The sequence below is a fragment of the Hippoglossus hippoglossus genome, chromosome 24 (assembly GCF_009819705.1).
Source record: "Hippoglossus hippoglossus isolate fHipHip1 chromosome 24, fHipHip1.pri, whole genome shotgun sequence".
NCBI classification, from domain to species: domain Eukaryota; kingdom Metazoa; phylum Chordata; class Actinopteri; order Pleuronectiformes; family Pleuronectidae; genus Hippoglossus; species Hippoglossus hippoglossus.
The window spans coordinates 14,665,680-14,684,839 of NC_047174.1; the positions used below are offsets into that span (position 1 = coordinate 14,665,680).

The 19,160-nt window shown below is 41.8% G+C and overlaps 1 protein-coding gene and 1 long non-coding RNA gene across 2 annotated transcripts; one reads left to right on the plus strand and one right to left on the minus strand.

Moving 5' to 3' along the window:
* Positions 1–6,395: 6,395 nt before the first annotated feature.
* Positions 6,396–17,957, plus strand: LOC117758419 (hormonally up-regulated neu tumor-associated kinase homolog). Its single transcript, XM_034580080.1, has 11 exons — positions 6,396–7,184; positions 8,169–8,291; positions 8,430–8,599; positions 11,262–11,317; positions 11,459–11,597; positions 11,800–11,927; positions 14,049–14,184; positions 14,829–15,006; positions 15,165–15,248; positions 16,278–16,548; positions 16,635–17,957. Exons 1-11 carry the CDS (start codon positions 6,933–6,935, stop codon positions 17,411–17,413), a joined length of 2,316 nt encoding a protein of 771 aa, XP_034435971.1. The 5' UTR covers positions 6,396–6,932; the 3' UTR covers positions 17,414–17,957.
* LOC117758422 lies at positions 7,078–8,239 on the minus strand. Its single transcript, XR_004613283.1, has 3 exons — positions 8,217–8,239; positions 7,597–7,689; positions 7,078–7,109 (listed from the first exon to the last, which is right to left on the minus strand). It is a non-coding gene; the product is annotated as an uncharacterized LOC117758422 (long non-coding RNA).
* Positions 17,958–19,160: the final 1,203 nt, after the last annotated feature.

The window sequence follows — 19,160 nt, forward strand, 5'->3', positions numbered from 1 at the left end:
CTTCCAACACGTTTCTTTCACATTTCAATTTGGCAGCGGCACAGCAGGCAGCTCGAGCACACACACACACACACACACACACACACACACACACACACACACACACACACACACACACACACACACACACACACACACACACACACACACACACACAAATACACATTTGCACGTATGCATGCGCAGACGTGCACACACACACGCGCAGCAGGAGTGCACATCCGAACGTAAGTGCACATCTGCACACATGCGCTCAGGCACAGACACACACACGGTCCACATTAGTGACAGTGGGAGTGCACTTTTTGCTGCTGTAGTGCTCAGTTTTCGGCCTCTCGGCTCAAAGGGGCTGGACTCTTTTTCATCCCTTTGTTTCTGCATTTTTCTCCCCTCTCTCTCTTTTACTTTCTCTTTGTCTCTCTCCAACCACTTCTTTGTTGGCAGAAGAAAAACCTCTAAACCACCCGTGACACAAACTCCCACTTCAGGCTTGGTAAGGATTGTGTGGGAATAGCAGTGAGGCTCGGGGAAAGACACTTTTTTTATGGATATGAGCTTCAAAGGACTTAATAGCAAGTCAACTTTTAGTCAAGAAATGGACACTGACAGACAGTGTTAGATTAGATGGTTAAATAAGTGTGTCATTAGTTTCCAGCTTATTCTGCAAATGAATCTTAACAGGAAACATGTGTATAAACAGAAATGCAAAATGTGTCATTCTTTTGGATGACATGTTTCAACTGTAGCTGCAGATAAGTTTAAAGTTTATCTGATGCTTCAACGTTTACAAATCTGCACATTCTCTTTGTGTAAAATTGAGTTAAGAAATCAAAGCACACAAGCAGTGTTATTTAATTTTTTTGCCCTTTCTCCATTTCAGTTTTTCTTGGCACACACACTTTCTGCAAAATACACTTCCCCTGCCTGGTCGGAGCGGTAATTCAGCACCATTTCTGGTTACATTGAGTGCAGGAGCAACTTGATCTCATAGAAACGTTTCTGTGGGCAGCAATAGTCTGGTCTTTAGTCTGCTTTCACACTATATGATGTGGAAGACACGCGGCTTCAAGTCTGAGCTTGTTGTTTGTCTGTTTAGAAACCAGGGAGAGCCGTGTCTAATCAGTGTCACTGCAGCACAGACCGCAGAACACCAGCGGTTTCCACCACAGCATCGTGCAGGCGCTGACTGATGACACGCTAAGCATGCTACACAGCGCTGACTGATGATGACATGGCGAAGCGGTGGTGGGTTTCACTGACAGATGATGACACATCTGTCAGGCCACGAGGAGGCTGTGGCCACGGATGAAGTCATCAGTGATTTTCAAGCGGCCGCCCCCTCCTTCGTGATGATAAAACTAGACGAGTGATAGCAGAGGAGCAGACAATGACATCATCACAAGATCCATGAACATTAAATCATTTTTAAAATATCATTTTTTCAAATTGAGCACTCACACTTCTCTATTTCTGCTGTGAACTTTGTCAGTATCTGTTGTTTTCCTCCTCTTCGTAACTCCGAGTCCGAGGCCATCCATGCATCCTCTCCTGCTGCTACACAACATCAGTCTGTGCTGTTTGCTCCTCTGCAGGAGTCATTCTGTGATGAAGTGACTCACTTGGCCTAAAGCTGCATCGTGGACTTCATTTATTATTCCATACTTCTCCCAAATCCTTTCTGACAACAACCCGTACACAATGAGTGCTAACATGACACACTGGTTTCACTCAGCTGTGGGATATGTGTGCAGGCTAAACACTGAGTATTTGTCAGTGTTTGTCTACTGTGTTAAGGGAAAATGGAAGAGTTGTATATTTCTACCTCGTCTATAAATTATTTCTGTGTGATTTTCTTTCCAGAGAAGAAGAGCTTTCCTTGATTACATTGTTTACATGAGTTGTTTATAGAATATTCCATTCATAGTCCTGTTGACATGTTACAGAGCATAGCCCCATAATGACACACATCATTACGTCCACCTACACCAGTGGTTCTCAATCTTTTCCTCTACCCTTAACTGACCAATTAGACTACGGACCCCCACAAGATTTGGGGTCTTAGATGTTTTATTACAGGACTTGTATGGAATTCAGAACCAAAATAGTCACACATTCCATCAGTGTGTTACATATGAATGAAATTATAGTGAAAATGAATAATACCCCTTTTTGCCAGGGACCCCCTAGAAACCATCAAGGACCCTTACAAGTCCCCGGGCCCCACTTTGAGAACCCCGGCACTATGCCATTACATTCAACCTTATTTCTCCAGTATGAAAACTCCAACCTGAAATAATTAGGATGGTACTGTGTAACAATTTTTGATTCATCTACTGATCAAATCTTTTACTTCAGTCGAGCTGTTGGATTTAAGAGCAATGGCCTTGCATCATTGGGTTGTGTCCACTAGAGGGCAGAGAAACTTAACAGAGGAGGACATGAGGAGGAACATATCAAACATATCATGCCAACCTATAAGACTTCAATTTGTTGTTTCCATCACAGGCATAGTGGGAACATATCACATGTTTACAAGACTAAACCAGCTCAATGCTTTTTAAATAGTTGTTAAGAGGTTTCAGGACAATATCTCTTACATGTTAATGAAAGACACCAGGGATGTTTTATCATCTTTAGCTGAGCCATGTTTTCCAACTCATTCATAACTCCTGAGACTTGATCAAGAGATCAGAAAGACAAACTACACAAATAAATGCTATTTATTTTCCTTCCACAGTTGAACAATCATTATTTCCAATAATTTACAAGCAAACATTGTGTATAGTTTGCCAAAAATGTCTATTCCGAGATTCTTCTCATTGACGAGACTTAAAGTGAGGTCAGTATAATGGCTAAGTTGGTAATTCAAATAATTTTGATAATAATTAACTGTATGATCTACAACTTTTAACCTATTCATATTATATTATTTAAATCATAAATACAACCAGTTAATTAGTAGAATGGTAAATTGTATGCATTTATTGAGCACTTCTCTTTTCATCAACCACTGCAAGTGCCTCACAATGAATGTCTCATTCACGCATTCGCACTCTCATTCATAGACTGATGACGCAGCATCATGAGCAGTTCAGTGTCTTGCTCAAGGGTCCTGCGACACGGTCTCTGGTGGATCGAACCGGGAACCTTCTTGCTACTAGAAGATCGCTTAGTATTTTGTCATAAATGTCTTCTACATATTCCCCTCCAGTCTCTAATTTGTCATATTGCTTACGTGTAATATTGAGTCTAAGTATGTATTAAATGAGCAGTTCACTTGATCCAACAATCTTTTATTTCTGTCAGGCAGTTCTTCTTTTCACTCATTCATACACAACCTCACGTCTTTACTGCCTAGTTGTGACAGTTATGACAGAGGAGACGGTCGTATGACTTGAATGCAACAGGTTGAATGTAACTTTAGGGAGCCACTGCTGCTCATTTACTGAAACTGTGAAAGAGTCATAACTTCTATTAAACACTCAACAGCCTGCCAGGTATAACTGTTAGGTACATCACGCTGTGGCACCAAAAGATTATTTTAACTTTTAGCTTCCTGCTCGTTTCTTGTGTGAGAGCAACAGAGTGGATTTGAGAAATGAAAAGAGAAGGAGACGGAGTGAGAGATGGTGAGAGGGTGGGGGTCAGCTGTGTCTGCTCTAGTGTGGTTTCGGGGAGTTATTTGGTGTTAAAATATGCCTTAATGGTTGCTGGGGATCCATTTATTACAGGCAGGAAGCAGAAGGGGGTTTCTCTTCTCATTTAATGTGACCACCGAGAAGCTCGCCAAGTCCTACAGGCAAGCCAGCATTCCACTGCACCAACGCAACGCAACACACACTCACTAACTCACTCACACACACGCATAAGAACAATTACACTATAAGCATATGAGGCTTATGTATGTGCATGTGTAGATGCAAATACATATTGCATCTACACATGCATGTGCATCAAAAACATGCACATGCACAATCCTTTGAGAAACGACTTGCAAATGTGTGCTTTTATGTACAAACACACACACACACACACATACACACACACACACACACACACAGTCGTGTCTCTATGACTTCAGAAGACATTACATTGACTTACATTGATTTCCTGGAGACTCTTACCAGAGTTACTGCTTGCTTAACCTAAACCTAAATTAAACCTTTTTTCACCTTTACATTTAATGAATGACGGTATAGGGACTTCCTTTTGTCCCCATAATGTGACTGTGTAAACAGATTTAGATCTCCACAACATGCACAGACACACACTTGTATTCTCTTACACATACAAACCCATGCACACACACACACACACACACACACAAACATGGTTAATGACCTTTTCGCAACTATGGAAACACTCACATTAACGAACGCATGCACACTCACACGCACACACACAGAAAAGCCTTTGCACAACATTTAGCCAAGGCATGACTGAGGATGTATAAAAGCCTCCTAAGGTCTATTTAATTCACATTATGAAGTTGTTCCAGCTGTGAAGCTCTGTTTCTCTCGCTCTCATTCATCCTCTATTGTTGTTTGTTTTTCACTCACTCCTCTGTTTCCTTCACCTGGTTTCTTCCCCCTGTGTCTTTCCAGTGCATCAGACACAGCTCGAAACCCTTGACTGGCATTAGGGAGGGTGACACCTCCTCACATATACACACACACACACACACACAGGCCTTAAGACCCATTTGTGAAGTGTAGGCCTCCTTGCATATGAACACAAACAATAGGAAAGAGATTAAAATGTGATATTTGACTTTTGTAGGAAAATAAATGATTTTCTTACAGGGGTTTTTCGGGGGGTTTTTACAGTCATTTGGATTCTAATGATGTGAAACCACTAATAGTCGACTGCTTCTGTGCTCTGCTGCTCATTTCAGAATATTCTGAAGAAACAGTTGACACCAGTGTATAGAATGGATGTGTTCTATCTCCTGTGGGTCTTGTTTCATTATAGCTTCGGCAGTTTGGACCCGAGGTGGTCGATGTTGCTGAGATCAGCTCATAAAGAGTTTTTAAATGTCGGGAGAAAGGGAGAAAAACAGTTGAAAAAGTGTTTTCATTGAATTTCCCCAAAGTTAAACGGAGGCTGAATGCATAAGAAAAGCAAGTTCACTGTCATGGCTGCTGCAAATGTGTGTTTTCTCTAAATGCTAAATGAAATTATACAGTATCAACATGTTCTAAAGGAAATGAGGTAACATCTGAAGCGTCACTTGTTGACTGCAGTCGCTGAGTTATAGGTTGTGTAAGGTTTTGTGTGTGTGTGTGTGTGTTTTCCAGTGTGAGTGTATTGGGTTACATGACGGATATAAGGCTCTATCCCTCCTTTCATCAGCTGAGTGAGGAAGAATTGAGCACCAACACATTGCAATCTGACCCTGACGAGCACACACACACACACTTTAATACACACAGTAGCAGAAAAGCAGACACACTTCATTGCGAGCCATCGCTCATCAGCATAAAACCTCACCGCTGCTTTCCATTGGTCACCACTGTCATAATGCTGTGGCTCCGATACCTCCTGCCAGTATTATATCACTAAGTCAATATCACTCCATCCCCACTTTGGTTTCTACTTCAAAATGATGAGTGTTACAATGTAAACGCATCGTTTGAGTAAAAAAAAGGGAAAACCATAATTGGCTCTCATGGTCAGCGACCAGCAGAAATCTGCCTCGCTGAAGGGTTGGTGACAGAGAGACTGAATCCCCACCGGCTGCAGGGGGGCTGATCTGTTGTTGACCCTGACCTCTGACCTTTCTTGGCCTGACAAAAGATAATTACCTTGCAGAGGTCAACAGTGAAGTTAGTAGTTGTAATGGTAATGACACCAGGGGAAGTTTTAGCATTATAATATGGCATTAATGGAGTAGATCATTTATATTTTCAGCTTTGGAATCTGGGAGTGAATACTTCCTATAGGTGACTGTAGATAATATGTGTGTACAAGGAGAATGACTGGTTGAAAGCGTTTGGTCACAGATGATGATGGTGATTCAAAGTTTGTAGGATTTAAAATTCTTCAGGTTCTGCCAACTTATACGCCCAATATACTTGCTGTTGTTGTCGTATGTGTATGTGCACGCAAGATGGCTGCTGCATGTATCCTGAATCCAGAAGTGGCAGAAAGATCGGTGTGAGTCAAAGATTAATGAGCGCTCTACAATCTTTAGTCTGATTTCTGTATTTCTGTGGTGTGCCCTCTACTGGAATCCTCTAGTAAGAATACTGCAAGTATACCAAAACTCTTATTCTCATCTACCTACCTGTCCACGTCTTGTGTCATAAGATTTGTTCTCACAATGAAGAAACTGGATTATGTCAGTTATAAACTGAAACTGACCAAAATGTAAAACAGAATTTCAAAGTTAAGCCCAGGAAATAAAGAAAGACAGTTTGAATGGTTACTGTATAACCGTGAGTATCTGTGTGTACCTTAGTGGGTGCAGCGGGGGGGGGGGGGTAATTACGGTGTAGAATGTCCTCCTCATCACTGGAGCTGACCTAAGAACACAACGGTTAATCATCCACTACCCAGCAGAGAGGGACGGAGTGAGAAAGGAGAGAGACGCCAGTTGGATGGAAAGAGAGACCCTTTTAAGGCACCTGTACTTGTTTAAAGGTGAAACAAACAAAGAGGAGTCATCTATCAAACCGTCTGGAGTAATGGAATTACTTATCTTATAGTGGAAGGATACAAAAATCTGTTGCCAAGGACAACCACCTGCTCCTGAAGAAGGATTTGGATCACCTCTTTATTTTTAGCAGCATATTAAGTCGAACTAACCATTGGATGTGTGTGTTTGTGTACGTCTGAGTGTGTTAGTATGTGTGTTGTACAAGGTCAGAACTGTTTTGGGATTTGCTTGTGAGTGTAAGAGGAAGCCACATGGGGCCCAGACCCTGTCTGGGATGCCAGCCGCCACAGTGAAGCCTAGTCCGGAGGACATGGTGGCGGAGGGGGGAGGCGAAGGAGTGTCCCAGTGGGAAGCCTCACCGCTGGAGCGGGACAGGCTGTCTCTGCCCTCTCTGAAGGTCCCCAGGGAGCTGCTGCGGAGCTTCCCACACTCCAAACGGGTGGGATCCTACCTGGTGGGCAAAATGATCAACAAGGGCTCATTCGCCAAAGTCATGGAGGGGCTGCACATTGGCACTGGAGAAAAGGTCAGTGCATGATTTGAGTCATGAAGAGACATGATATCAGGGCTGGCACACTTGCGAAGGAAGACATTACACACACGATAACATGATGGCAACTTGTAACTCTTAATTATACTCATTTGAGTTTGAAGAAGACGGTAGCCTGTTATTACTCTTGTCATGTGGACAAAGTCTTTGTCAGAACAACATATATTTACATGATACTTGATACTTCATTACCATGACTCTGAAGGAGATTTTTACAGGAACAAAAGTTTTTGTTGAGCGGATTGAAAGAGGCATGACATGATAATGTTTATTGTTTTCGAAAACAATTTGAGCAAACAAATCGTAAATTTAATCCAACCCTGCATTGAAATATTCAAAGTTCCAGTTATGATTTGTCTGTGTGTGTGTGCCCGCATTTATATTTAACTTTCTTTCATCGGTCGCTGTGTATTTGACCTGGTTGCCATAGCATTGACCGAACTCATTTCCAGGGGTGTTTGCTCTTAACCCTTGCTTCCCTCTGCAGGTTGAGGTGAAGTCGGCATATATGCAAACACACACACACACACACACACACACACACACACACACACACACACACACACACACACTGTGATATGCATTGGGATTTTTTTTCATTTGGAAATAAAGAACACATATTTATTAGAAACATTTTCACCTACAATAATTATTAATGATGAAATGGTAACCTAAACCAACTACAGTCATCTGAAAAAATATATATGATTTCACTTTTAGCAATTTCCTGTGGAGGGTGTTTGCTTTTTTCACTCATCATTATCTTGAGAGGAAATTGTTGTTAGAGCATAAAAATGTGTCAAAGTTTCCCACCAAAGACTCAGACTCCAGCACTGAGAACATTATGAAATAATGTATGACCTCTTGAAAGTACCTCTGGAAGCTTGTTTATCTTTCTTTTGATTATATAATGGTAAAAATTACATTTAATTACTCGTGTGTGTGTGGGGGGGGGTTTAGGTGGCCATTAAGGTGATTGATAAGAAAAAAGCTCGGCAGGACACGTACGTGCTGAAGAACATGAAGAGAGAACCTCGTATTCATCAGATGGTCCGACATCCTCACATCGTAGTGCTGCTGGAGGTGAAGTAGATAAATAGATCAATATTTAGAGTCCATTAATGTTGTGTGTTAAATGTAGCTTGTAATAACAATGTTACAACACATCCGCTGCTGTTGAATAATCTTGTCCAGTTAGTGATACACAACTGTTTGTGTCAGACTCTGGAGACAGAGAACAGCTACTACATGGCCATGGAGCTGTGTGCAGGAGGAGACCTGATGGACAGGATCTGTGAGAGGAAGAGGCTGGAGGAGAGGGAGGTGCGACGCTACACCCGACAGATCCTGTCTGCAGTGGAGCACCTGCACAAACATGGCATCGTGCACAGGTGAGGCTGCAGACACACACACACACACACACACACACACACACACACACACACACACACACACACACACACACACACACACACACACACACACACACACACACACAGCATGGACACAATGTGCAGTTCTCCTATCTCTTACTCAATTAGAGAAATCACCTTTACAGAGGCATCTTCCAACTGCTGCTTTACTTCATTAGTCTCTGTTGTGACTGGTATGAGATTCATTTCAACTTATTTACGCTTTGTCCACGACCCTTTGGTCATTTGCTCAGACTTGAAAATTATTTAAAGCTGCTGTTTCATTCATATTTATACTCATATCATACTTATTGCATCCTACACTTTTTAAGCCCTGTTTTACGATGTAATCTTAAAGAAGATCTTCATCAAATATAATAATTTCAAAAACAGCAGCTCTTTAAAACCTCTCAAATGGGAAAGTGAACTTGTTTTTTTTAACCTATAGTTCATATCCTTGTAAACAGACCTTATTCATAAAATACTACAGTGGAACTCTAGGTATCTAGATATTAAAATAAATCTGTGATCAAATTGTTGTTAAGTGTTTTAGACATTGAGTCTTTTAATATTAAGAGCCAATCCATAGGTTTTGTTTATGGTTACCACATTTGGACGTTTCAGCGTTTCAGCGTTTCAGCTTAAATTTGAACTTTTCAACAGAATTCTTTCTAACGCAACTAGTTTGGTCCTGGTCCAATATGTAATTCACACAAGAGGGATGTTGAAAGTTTAAACCTCCAGCACACATTGGACTTTTGAGTTAAGTACTGATGACGACATTTGTCATCTTAGTCTTTAACTCTAAAACTGTGAAATTATATTTGTATATTTCTCTGGATAATTCTGTGCATTTTTTAATGATGGAGAAGGAGTGGATTTGCTCTTAAGACTAAGGATTTGTATCTACCCTAACTTATTTTAGGAAAACTCATATTGGCCTTCAGGGATGTCAGTTTGAATGTAGACAACTGGAAATGTTTTGGCTTTCATATTACAAAAGCTATGCTCACTGAACCAGCCAGCAGTGGGGATAAGCCGATCAGGAAACTGTAATGTGGGTTTGTCTTGATTTCAACTTGTCTATCTGTGTCTCAAAAGGTAGAGTAGGCGGTTCAATCCCCAGCCCGTGCACATAGATGCTCTGTATGAATGTGCATGTGAGTGGGTGAATGGTAAAACTGTGCTGTAACGTACTTTGTGTGGTCATCAAGGCTTAGCAAAGCTCTATATAAATACAGACCATTTACCATTTTATCTGCTTGGTGCAGGTGGAGAATACAAACCAGAGAGTCCAAAAAGCGAGGCCTTCGAATGTTTACCTACGCCTGAACAGTAGCTGTTTGTTGCCTGGTGGATGTTACGGTTAGACCGTATAGATTCAAAAACATATAAACACACTTGTTAGAACAGGGCACTCAGTAGTTTACAGGGCATTAATAGTTTTACAGAGGAGGAAACTGCAAGAAAGTCAACGTCTGGCACAGAGCAGTGTGGGAGTCACTGTTATTTTAGTGGCATTTTATTCGTTTTAGTATGTGAAGGTGTTAGAGACCCAACAGTCACACACACACACACACACACTTAAGCTGTAACCACACACAACACGCGCAGCTCTGGGCTTGGGTTTAAGACCTTGGCTCCTCTGAAGGTGGGAATGTGATTACCAGGCAATGACCTCATCATCTTGCGCCGGCGCCATGATTCACACATCATCACAACATCATGGACTTCCTCTCTAATGAAGTCCCTCAACGATGTCGCTCTCAGCCCTTCAGTAGCACCTCTCTCTGTCCTGGACACACACACCCAGGTCCTCGTACACATGCATACACACACTGGCGCTGACACACTCGCCACCAAAGTCCCACACAGAGATGATTAAACTGGATATAAATGGAAAATTTGCACTTAAACCCACCTCCTGCCACCCACATGCAGTAGGTTTACCGCATAAGTTTTCTCCTTTATGACGACGTCTGCTCTCGCTCTTTCTCGTTCTTTGAACTTTTTCTCGGGTCATGAGCGAAGTTCTCTGGATTGTTGGGACCTGAAGTGTCTGTTGGTTAGATGAAGGCAGATGAAAAGAAAAATGGCTGATTCCCAAGCTGTATTTTACAGAGGATCTCTCTCTCTCCTAACCGCAGATTTTCATTTAGCTTGGTAGTTTGAAAGCAGGCAGCGGGGTCAGTAGCAGTGCTTGGGGAGACAACTTTTCCAGGTGAACGCAGAGATAACGAGAATAGCGAGGAAGTGGAAAAGAGCAATTTGACATCACTTGTTCAAGAATTTCAGAGTCAAAAGCAAACTAATTTCCAAAATATCTACGTAGGGTAAAGTATTTTTCAACAATGTTTTTAATGCTTGAGCTCTACCCACACCTGAATTTAGCTTGGGGTTTCCTGTTCTGCTGTGGGTCCAGTCTGGTCCCATCTCCTCTGGTTGTCTATGAATACACAGAAAAGCTTAGCAAGGCTTAAATTCAAAAACCACCTGTGACTTTCAAGCAAATTGCTCCAAAACACAAACCTCTAGGGGAAAAATAACTTCAAAAGTTTGTGTAGGATTAAACTCAACTACCACAATGAACCACACTTTTTAAGCAGTTGTCAGCTGTTGTCTCTCTTCTTTTCCTCTGCAGAGATTTGAAGATTGAAAACTTCTTGCTGGACGAACATAACAACATAAAGATTGTAGGTATGTTGAAATCTCTGCTTTCTCCATTGACGTTTGACTGACAGTGACAGATCAGGATATTGCAGAACTGTAGCCATGTAGGGCGTCTGTATATGTGCAGTAAACAGGAGACCATTGGAGAAATGATGCTGTCCCACACAGATTTTGGCTTGAGTAACACTCTGAAGGCAGAGTCGTTGTCTCTGGAGCTCCTCAACACCCAGTGTGGAAGTCCCGCCTACGCAGCCCCAGAGCTGCTCGCTCACAGGAAGTACGGACCCAAAGTGGACGTCTGGTCTGTGTAAGTCATAAAGTCTGTCCGGCCTGTTCCATCATAGCTTGGAGTTGATATTTGTGAAAGTTTGCTGTGTATGGATAATATAAATGTGTGTACACATTCTTTGTGTGTGTGTGTGTGTGTGTGTGTGTGTGTGTGTGTGTGTGTGTGTGTGTGTGTGTGTGTGTGTGTGTGTGTGTGTGTGCGTGTGTGCGTGTGTGTGCAGAGGTGTGAGCATGTTTGCCATGCTGACGGGAACTTTGCCCTTTGCTGTCGAGCCGTTCAACATCAAACAGCTTCACCAGAAGATGGTGAACGGGGACATCGGCAGCATCCCCAGTGACGTCAGCAAAGGTAGCTCCGCATTTCACCTCCCACACTGAAACAAAGATTGAGTCACCAGTATGTAGCACTTTGAAAAGCCCAACGACTCAGTTACCTCTATATTGTTGAGTGTTTGCTTTGAGTGTCCATGGGTTTTTTTACAAATATGTTCTGGAGCAGGGGTTCTCAGATGCGGGTCCGTGGCACAGTGTCAGGTGGTCTGTGAAAAGTTTACAGATTCGTCCGTTAAAATTACATACAATGTCATACATGTCAAACACCTTTCTCTAGATAAAATTCATACATGAGGGGGTCTCTGGAATATTTTCTATCTTGTAGATGTCCTTGGCTGAGAACTTTGAAAAAAAAGTAAAGATGGGGTTGAGGAAGCTGTTTTAACCAAATAGGAAGACACACCTACACGGTCACACTATGAAAATGTTAAGTCAGGTTTTATTTATTCTTGCTGACAAGTCTGTCAGAAATATGCACCCGGAATGACCTCACACTTTCTATTAATCATCTCAATGACCAATTGGCTCTCAAGCTCCAAATATAATGACCAACAGACAGAAAGTAAACCATAAAAGACATTCAGACTAAATGACTTTCCTCTAATAATGATTTAATATTTTTCATTTGGAAAAGTTTTCCTTGGTTTGAGGTTGTCATATATGCACCACAGGTGAAAACTAAATTGGAAGTCATATCCTGAATAATCCTCCAGGAACTTTTGTGCCAGTTCTAGAAATAACTCATGCAAACATAACTTAGGATTCAGTGATAGTTCAACCGAGAACTGTGAGAGATTTCCTCCACTTATTCTGCATCATTCCCACACTGACCTGAGTGTCTCTGGTTCTCTCTCTGCTTCATTTTGGTCTCTCTCTCACACATAGTCACTCCATTACTTTGTCATGGCGCCATGTGACCACAAACAAACAGAGCTCCTGTTACTGTGAGGAAAACCAGCTCAGCTCTGATGCTGTGAAACTGACAAGATCAGATCAGCAGCTGTATCACTGCCACAGATGGACATCGGAGACATCCATGCTAACCTTCAGAGTTTATCCTGCTTCTGGGTGTCATTGACTTTACTTCACCAGCCTTTGAAATGCTTTACAAATACAATTCATAGCCTGACTGTAACGAACCCAAACCAACCACCACTGCCACATTTGAACAAACTCTGTATTCTGGTTTCTCAAAAGTTAGCAGTTTTACATTAGTCATTGTTTATAAATCCTATTTGCTGTTCAACACTTTTCTCTACAATTACCCATGTGTAAACAACTGATCTGAAAGGGTTATGAATTCAAATCAATGAGAAAAATCGTATTATTTTCCAATAGTGCTTTAACAAACAAATTGAGTTGACCCTACTTGAGACGAGCTGTGTTGGTTTCACCACGTGGACAAAGGCAACTGATACCAGCAACTTGAATGGAGGAGTCTTCCATGGCCACCTGTGAGTGTAGGTGATCATTTACCAGCAGTTGCTGTAGTAGTAGCTGCATATAGATAACAAGCAGTGTCTGTGCGATCTTTATTTCTGTCTATGTAGGCAACCAGAGTTAAAGGTTAGCATTGATCTTGAGTCTCCACTAAAACCACTAAGAATTAATATCTGTTCTTTAGCAGCTAAATGCTCGACTATGTTCAACAGACATAATCGTTAACTTTGTCCAACTACTGATCGGAGCTGAGCACATACTGTAGCATTCAGCATGTTTTTTTTAAAGCTTTTAAACAGCTGCTTTCTACAGACAAAAATGGTACGATGCAAGTCGAGAAAAGTTAAAAATACAAAAACCTAATTGTAATAATTGTACAATAATTGTACATGGGTTTATTATTATGAAAATGTTATTTTTATTGCTGAATATTTTAAGGTAGCTTTAAAAGTGCTCCTCATCAATGAAAAGCCGATTCAACCAAAGTTATTTGTGCAGAATATTTGTCATTCGTTGATATTTATTTATTATAATTATTTATTATTTTCATACATGTATTACTGAATGTGATATGAGCACCATGTGGAACATAATCTAGTTAGAATGAAAAATTCTGATAACTAGGAAAACAAATGTTCCATCACTTCATCCACTGATGTCCTGTAAATACTCTGAGGCATCTGTTCTCCTGCTGCAGGGGCCGTGTCATTCGTGCTGTCTCTGCTGGAGCCAGATCCAACCAAGAGACCCAGTGTCAGAGCTGCGATGGAGGAGCGATGGATCAACGAGGGATATGCCAAGAAACCACTGCACACACTCGCTCATAAAAACAGGTGGACATCTACTGTATGACTGCACTTTAACATGTAGTGACTACAAACACACCAAGAGACAACCGATAAGTTGGAATGAATTGACATATTTTAAATAACATACTTGGCAGAATATAAACTGAAAATAAAGACATCTTAAAATTTGAATGAGATGTGATGTGTACCCGTAATATTCTATTCATATACTGCAAAAATATGTAAATCCTCTTCTATGTATTGACACTGTGTAACCTCAGTAGAAGTAATATATTGTGAGATACAAAGACGCCTCGGGGGAAGTTCTGCAGCAAACATTAGAATGTGGGAAAAAGAACCGAGAAGGAAATCACTTTAACAAAATGAAAATTGTTGTGGTCAGATGGGTAACAGCTCTGTATATTAGAGCATGTCTCAAAGGGTTTTATCACTTCACGCAGAGTGGAAATGAAATCATGTACGGCTCCTCCTGGCAATAATGTGTCCCCTGAAATCCACATGAAGGAAATAACTGTTCCAGCCCCAGACTGCTCTCAACCAAAATCCTTTAGTTGTCACTTATTCATTAACAACAGATCCTGAAGGACACATTCCATTTCTCTCCGCTCCACTTTTCACACTTTTTATTTGTAATAGTTTTCCCCTCCTTCTCTGTTGTTATTTCCCAGATTGTGTGCAGAGGATCTCAACCCGTCTGTGTTGGCTTACATGACGGAGACGCTGGGCCACTCCCACTCTGAAATCATTCACACGCTCACCAGCAACCGACCATCCGCCATCATGGCCTCATATCATCTGCTGCTCAACAAGCTCAACAGGAACCAGAGAGGAGCCAAGGCCAGCAAGGTTCACAACTCACACACACACACACACACACACACACACACACACACACACACGCACGCACACTCACACACACACACACACACACACACACACACTCACACTCACACACAGAAAGACGTTTGCCTCTACATTTGAACAGCTAATGATTGATTTGGCAGAAGCTGCAGACCAATGACTGGAGTCTTCCCAGTAAGAACACATGGAGGGAGAAGAATAACACAGAATCAAAGACTCACCAACAGGTAACGTTGACATTGTCAGTAAACATTGATGTGGTTTTACTGAGGGATGTTGAAGTAATGTTCCTTTATATTATTATATACAGTATTAGTCACTATTTTATCATCATCACACGACCAGACTAAACCATCAAGGCGTTTAGTCTGGGTCTCAGTTTGGGTCAAAAAAATATTTTTTAATTAAGTATTAGCTTTACCAAAATAGCCTGGCACTGCAGACTGTAAGAACAACCTACATTCTTACAGTAGTTTCCTGTTATCTTAAGTGTTATTCCAGTAAATACAAATAACATTTATTTCTCATCTTTACACCGAAGAAATTGCTGTGATATTTTACAGTATCTGTTCTGCTTCCATAAATTACATTCAAATTCATTAAAAACAATATATAATTATCGGAAAAATGTTGCTCACTATTTAAAAACTCATGTCCAGCTAACAATTCAATAATTTTTCTTTGTAATTTCGAGTTAACTCTTCTTAATTTCATATTTATGTGAAATTTCACATCCAAACTCTGTAATTTACAAAAATAGAAAAACTTTTTTCATTTTATAAAATATAATGAAAAGGTTGTTTTTTTAAGTACAAAGCTGCAGTGCTCAATGCAAATGAACAGAGAAATGTAGAATTTGTAAAGGGAAAATTAGAACAATGCATTTCAAATGTCAATACAGGAAGTAGCAGAAGAAAGAAACTAAAAAGTCAAAATACATGTTGGTGAAATACCTTGATTGACAGCTGAGACTGAATCACGATTGGTTGAGCTTGTGAATCGGTGGGACCTTGATACTGTGGCCATGATCACTCCTGTTGACTCACTGCTCATCATCATGGCAGCGTTTGTATCTAGGATATTTTAGCTTCATTTCCGTATATGTGAGAGGAGGTGGAAACACAAAATTCATCTTTAAGATCCAAGCAGAGGAAAAGTTGTGGCTCACTTAGTGAGAATCAACCAAACCAACATACTACAAAGGTCCATTAGATGACAACAGTCTTGGTTTCACATTTGTGTCATTGCTTTTTCAGAATGAACCAACCAGTGAAAAGAGCTCGAAGCACTCCAGCAGACCTCTGAGGGCCCAACAGGCGACTGAATATCAGAGCAGCAGGAGAAAGACTGAGGACCTTCACCGGAAGAACAACAGAGGCGATGATGAGAACCGCCCCCCTTCTCCCTCTCTGCCCCAGCTACCTCGCTCTGCCTCTCCCTCGATACCCCCTCGCCTTCCCTCACGCTCTCCCGCCCCTGAGGAGATCGCCATTACCGTAGACACAAGAGAGACACTGTTTCCTGAGGGTAAGGATTTAATGTACAGAAATGATTCTGCACACATGCACAGCACAGTGTGTGACATATTTTATCTGTATACTTTTTTGTTCCAGTGTCTGTGTTTAGAGAAAGGGAACTGGTCCATCTCTCTCCCCCTGAAAGCTCTGCCTCTCAACTCTGCGACTCTGCCCCCTGCCAAGTCCCCCTCCCCGTTGATCCAATCAGAGACAGCAGCCCGGTGAGACCTATCCGACACACACACCTGCTCAGGACAACTCGGTCGGACGGGGCAGCAGACCCTGGGTCGGATTGTTTCCATGACAAACGCCACCAGGATGACCACTCTCATCACCTGAGCATCAACGAGCGACTGGAGAAGCTGCAGACGTTTTATTCTTCAGAGAAGAATGGCATCTCCCCCAGGATGCTCCTGGAGGCCGACACGCACGCCACACACTCCTCAGACAGAGTCCACCTGGGCTCCATGGAAACAACCCAGACGTCCCCCTCCGTCCCCCTGCCACGCTTGCGCAATGTGGGGCTAAAAGACGGAAGAGGCAGGAAGATGACGTGGGTGGGGTTGACGCGACCTGGACCCCCAGGACTCCTGGTCAATGGGTCTAAACCCCCCGCCTTCCCCTCGCAGAGACAACACACTCTTGTCATCAAGAGCCTGAGACAGGAGAGGGGGAAGAGGAGGGACCTGTTGGCAGCAGGGGCAGGAGGAGAGAGAGGGACGGCAGGAGGAGTGATGAGTGGAGCAAAAAGAAACTCGGTTCAGTTACGGTCATCTCTCCAGCGTCGGGTGGCTGACCTGAACCTGCCGCTGCTGCCTGCTGCCCTGCAAGGGAAAAGTGACAAGAAGAACCAGCTACACAGTATGAACTACTGACACACAGATAGGACGGCATTACAGAGCAGCATTGTTTTGACAAGGGAGACAGGGAGTAGCTAATTCAGAAATACCAGCTTGTAAATGTGGCCGACAGAGAAGACTTCTTATGAATGGTCAGATGTAGTTACAGTAGTTATAGCTGCAACGTATGCAGTACTGAGATATTAGGACTGTGCAGAAACAGGATGAAATGTGCAAACTGCAGCTACTAAAAGAAAGTTTAATATTCTCCACTTCAACTGATGCGGTCATGCATCACTCATCCACAAGACTCCGTCCCAAACACCACACAGTATGTACAGTTTATATGCTGCAGTGCCAAAAATGTAAACTCAGACTAAGCTCCTCAAACATGGCCTTCAAGACTTTTTTTTTTTATATCATTGAACCATTATCCTCCTGGATTTCAACATGGTACGTTCCTCCCATCACAATGTGAAGTGCAAGATACGCCCTGACTCATGGTTCTGTTTGTATTCACTGTTCTTAACCACATTTTTGTACTAACATTGAAAGTCAAAGTAAAAACAAAAGCTCTAGATTCTACCCTTACTCCCAACTTCTTGTTATGGGTCTTTGAACCCGAAGGTTGATGGTTCAATCCCGACTCCTTCACTCTAATTTCTGAAGTGTCCTTGGGCAAGACACTAAACCCCAAATTGCCCCTGATGGCTGTGCCTCATTGTATGACGGGTGTGTGTACGTGCTGTATGATTGTGTGTGTGAATTGGTGAATGTGACTTACTCTAAAGCGCTTTGGGTTGATAAGACTGGAAAGGCTCTATGTAAATACCGTCTATGTACTATTACCATTAAACACGTGCTAAAGGTCAATGGTCTAGCTAATGCTAGTTTATGTAGAGAATAAAGTAGCATTAGCATGCTTTTCTACATTAGGCTGCAGGTTAACAACACAGGAAACAGACTTTACTTGTCAAAACTGAAACATTAAAAAATCGTCATCTTCTTTGTGTATGGCACCGCTTTTTCATCCTGAGATATTTGTTTTGTTTTTTCTTTTTCTATTTTGGAATCTGTCATGTGCCAATCTGCTCGTGGTGAATCCTCCAGATGATCTCCTGCTGTTTTCTCACACGGGCTCATAAGGACATTATCTGAAGTTTTAACTAGAGTGCTTACAGGAGAAAGTCTGGAGAAAGTCTGGAGCCTCTCACTCGGACACTTCTCACATACAGCCCTTTCAGGGAATTTCAAATCATCTATAGTTCAGTGGATGTACGGATGCAGCTTCAGATTCAGGGTCAGTAGGGACCGGGCACCTCGTAGGATTAGAAATGAGATTCTGGTGAGTTCAGTACTAGTTTGATAACTACTCAGGATTTGTCAGAGCTCCTAAAACAATTTGTTCAGTGAACTGAGGATCTGCCTCTTCTCCAGTTACGATTTGTAGTGTTATGTTATGGGTGATCATCAAGATGTCCAAATCATCAAAACATTGCAACAATCTAAACTTCTTTTTTTTTTTTTTTAAATGAAGATAAAATTATTTTTTTTATTGAAGTTTACATTGACCATTGTTCATATATTTCGTTGCACACTAGCAGAATTTGGAGACCATTAGTAGGGTGTCATATGTGTTTACTAAATGAATGGACATACGAGTGCAAAGCCAATCGATGCCAAAAAGTGTCCACAATCTTGCTCTCAAATCTCTGACAAGTCTCTCGTCCCTCAAACACACCTCCGTCTCTGCCCTCGCCTCTCCCGATGCCACCGTCTCTGG

Excerpts from the sequence above, each read along its gene's own strand:
- LOC117758419 (XM_034580080.1), top strand. The coding sequence starts at position 6,933 with ATGCCAGCCGCCACAGTGAAGCCTAGTCCGGAGGACATGGTGGCGGAG. Across the intron at positions 11,318-11,458 it reads TAACAACATAAAGATTGTAG|ATTTTGGCTTGAGTAACACT; the intron begins GTATGTTGAAAT and ends TGTCCCACACAG. Across the intron at positions 15,249-16,277 it reads AATCAAAGACTCACCAACAG|AATGAACCAACCAGTGAAAA; the intron begins GTAACGTTGACA and ends TTGCTTTTTCAG.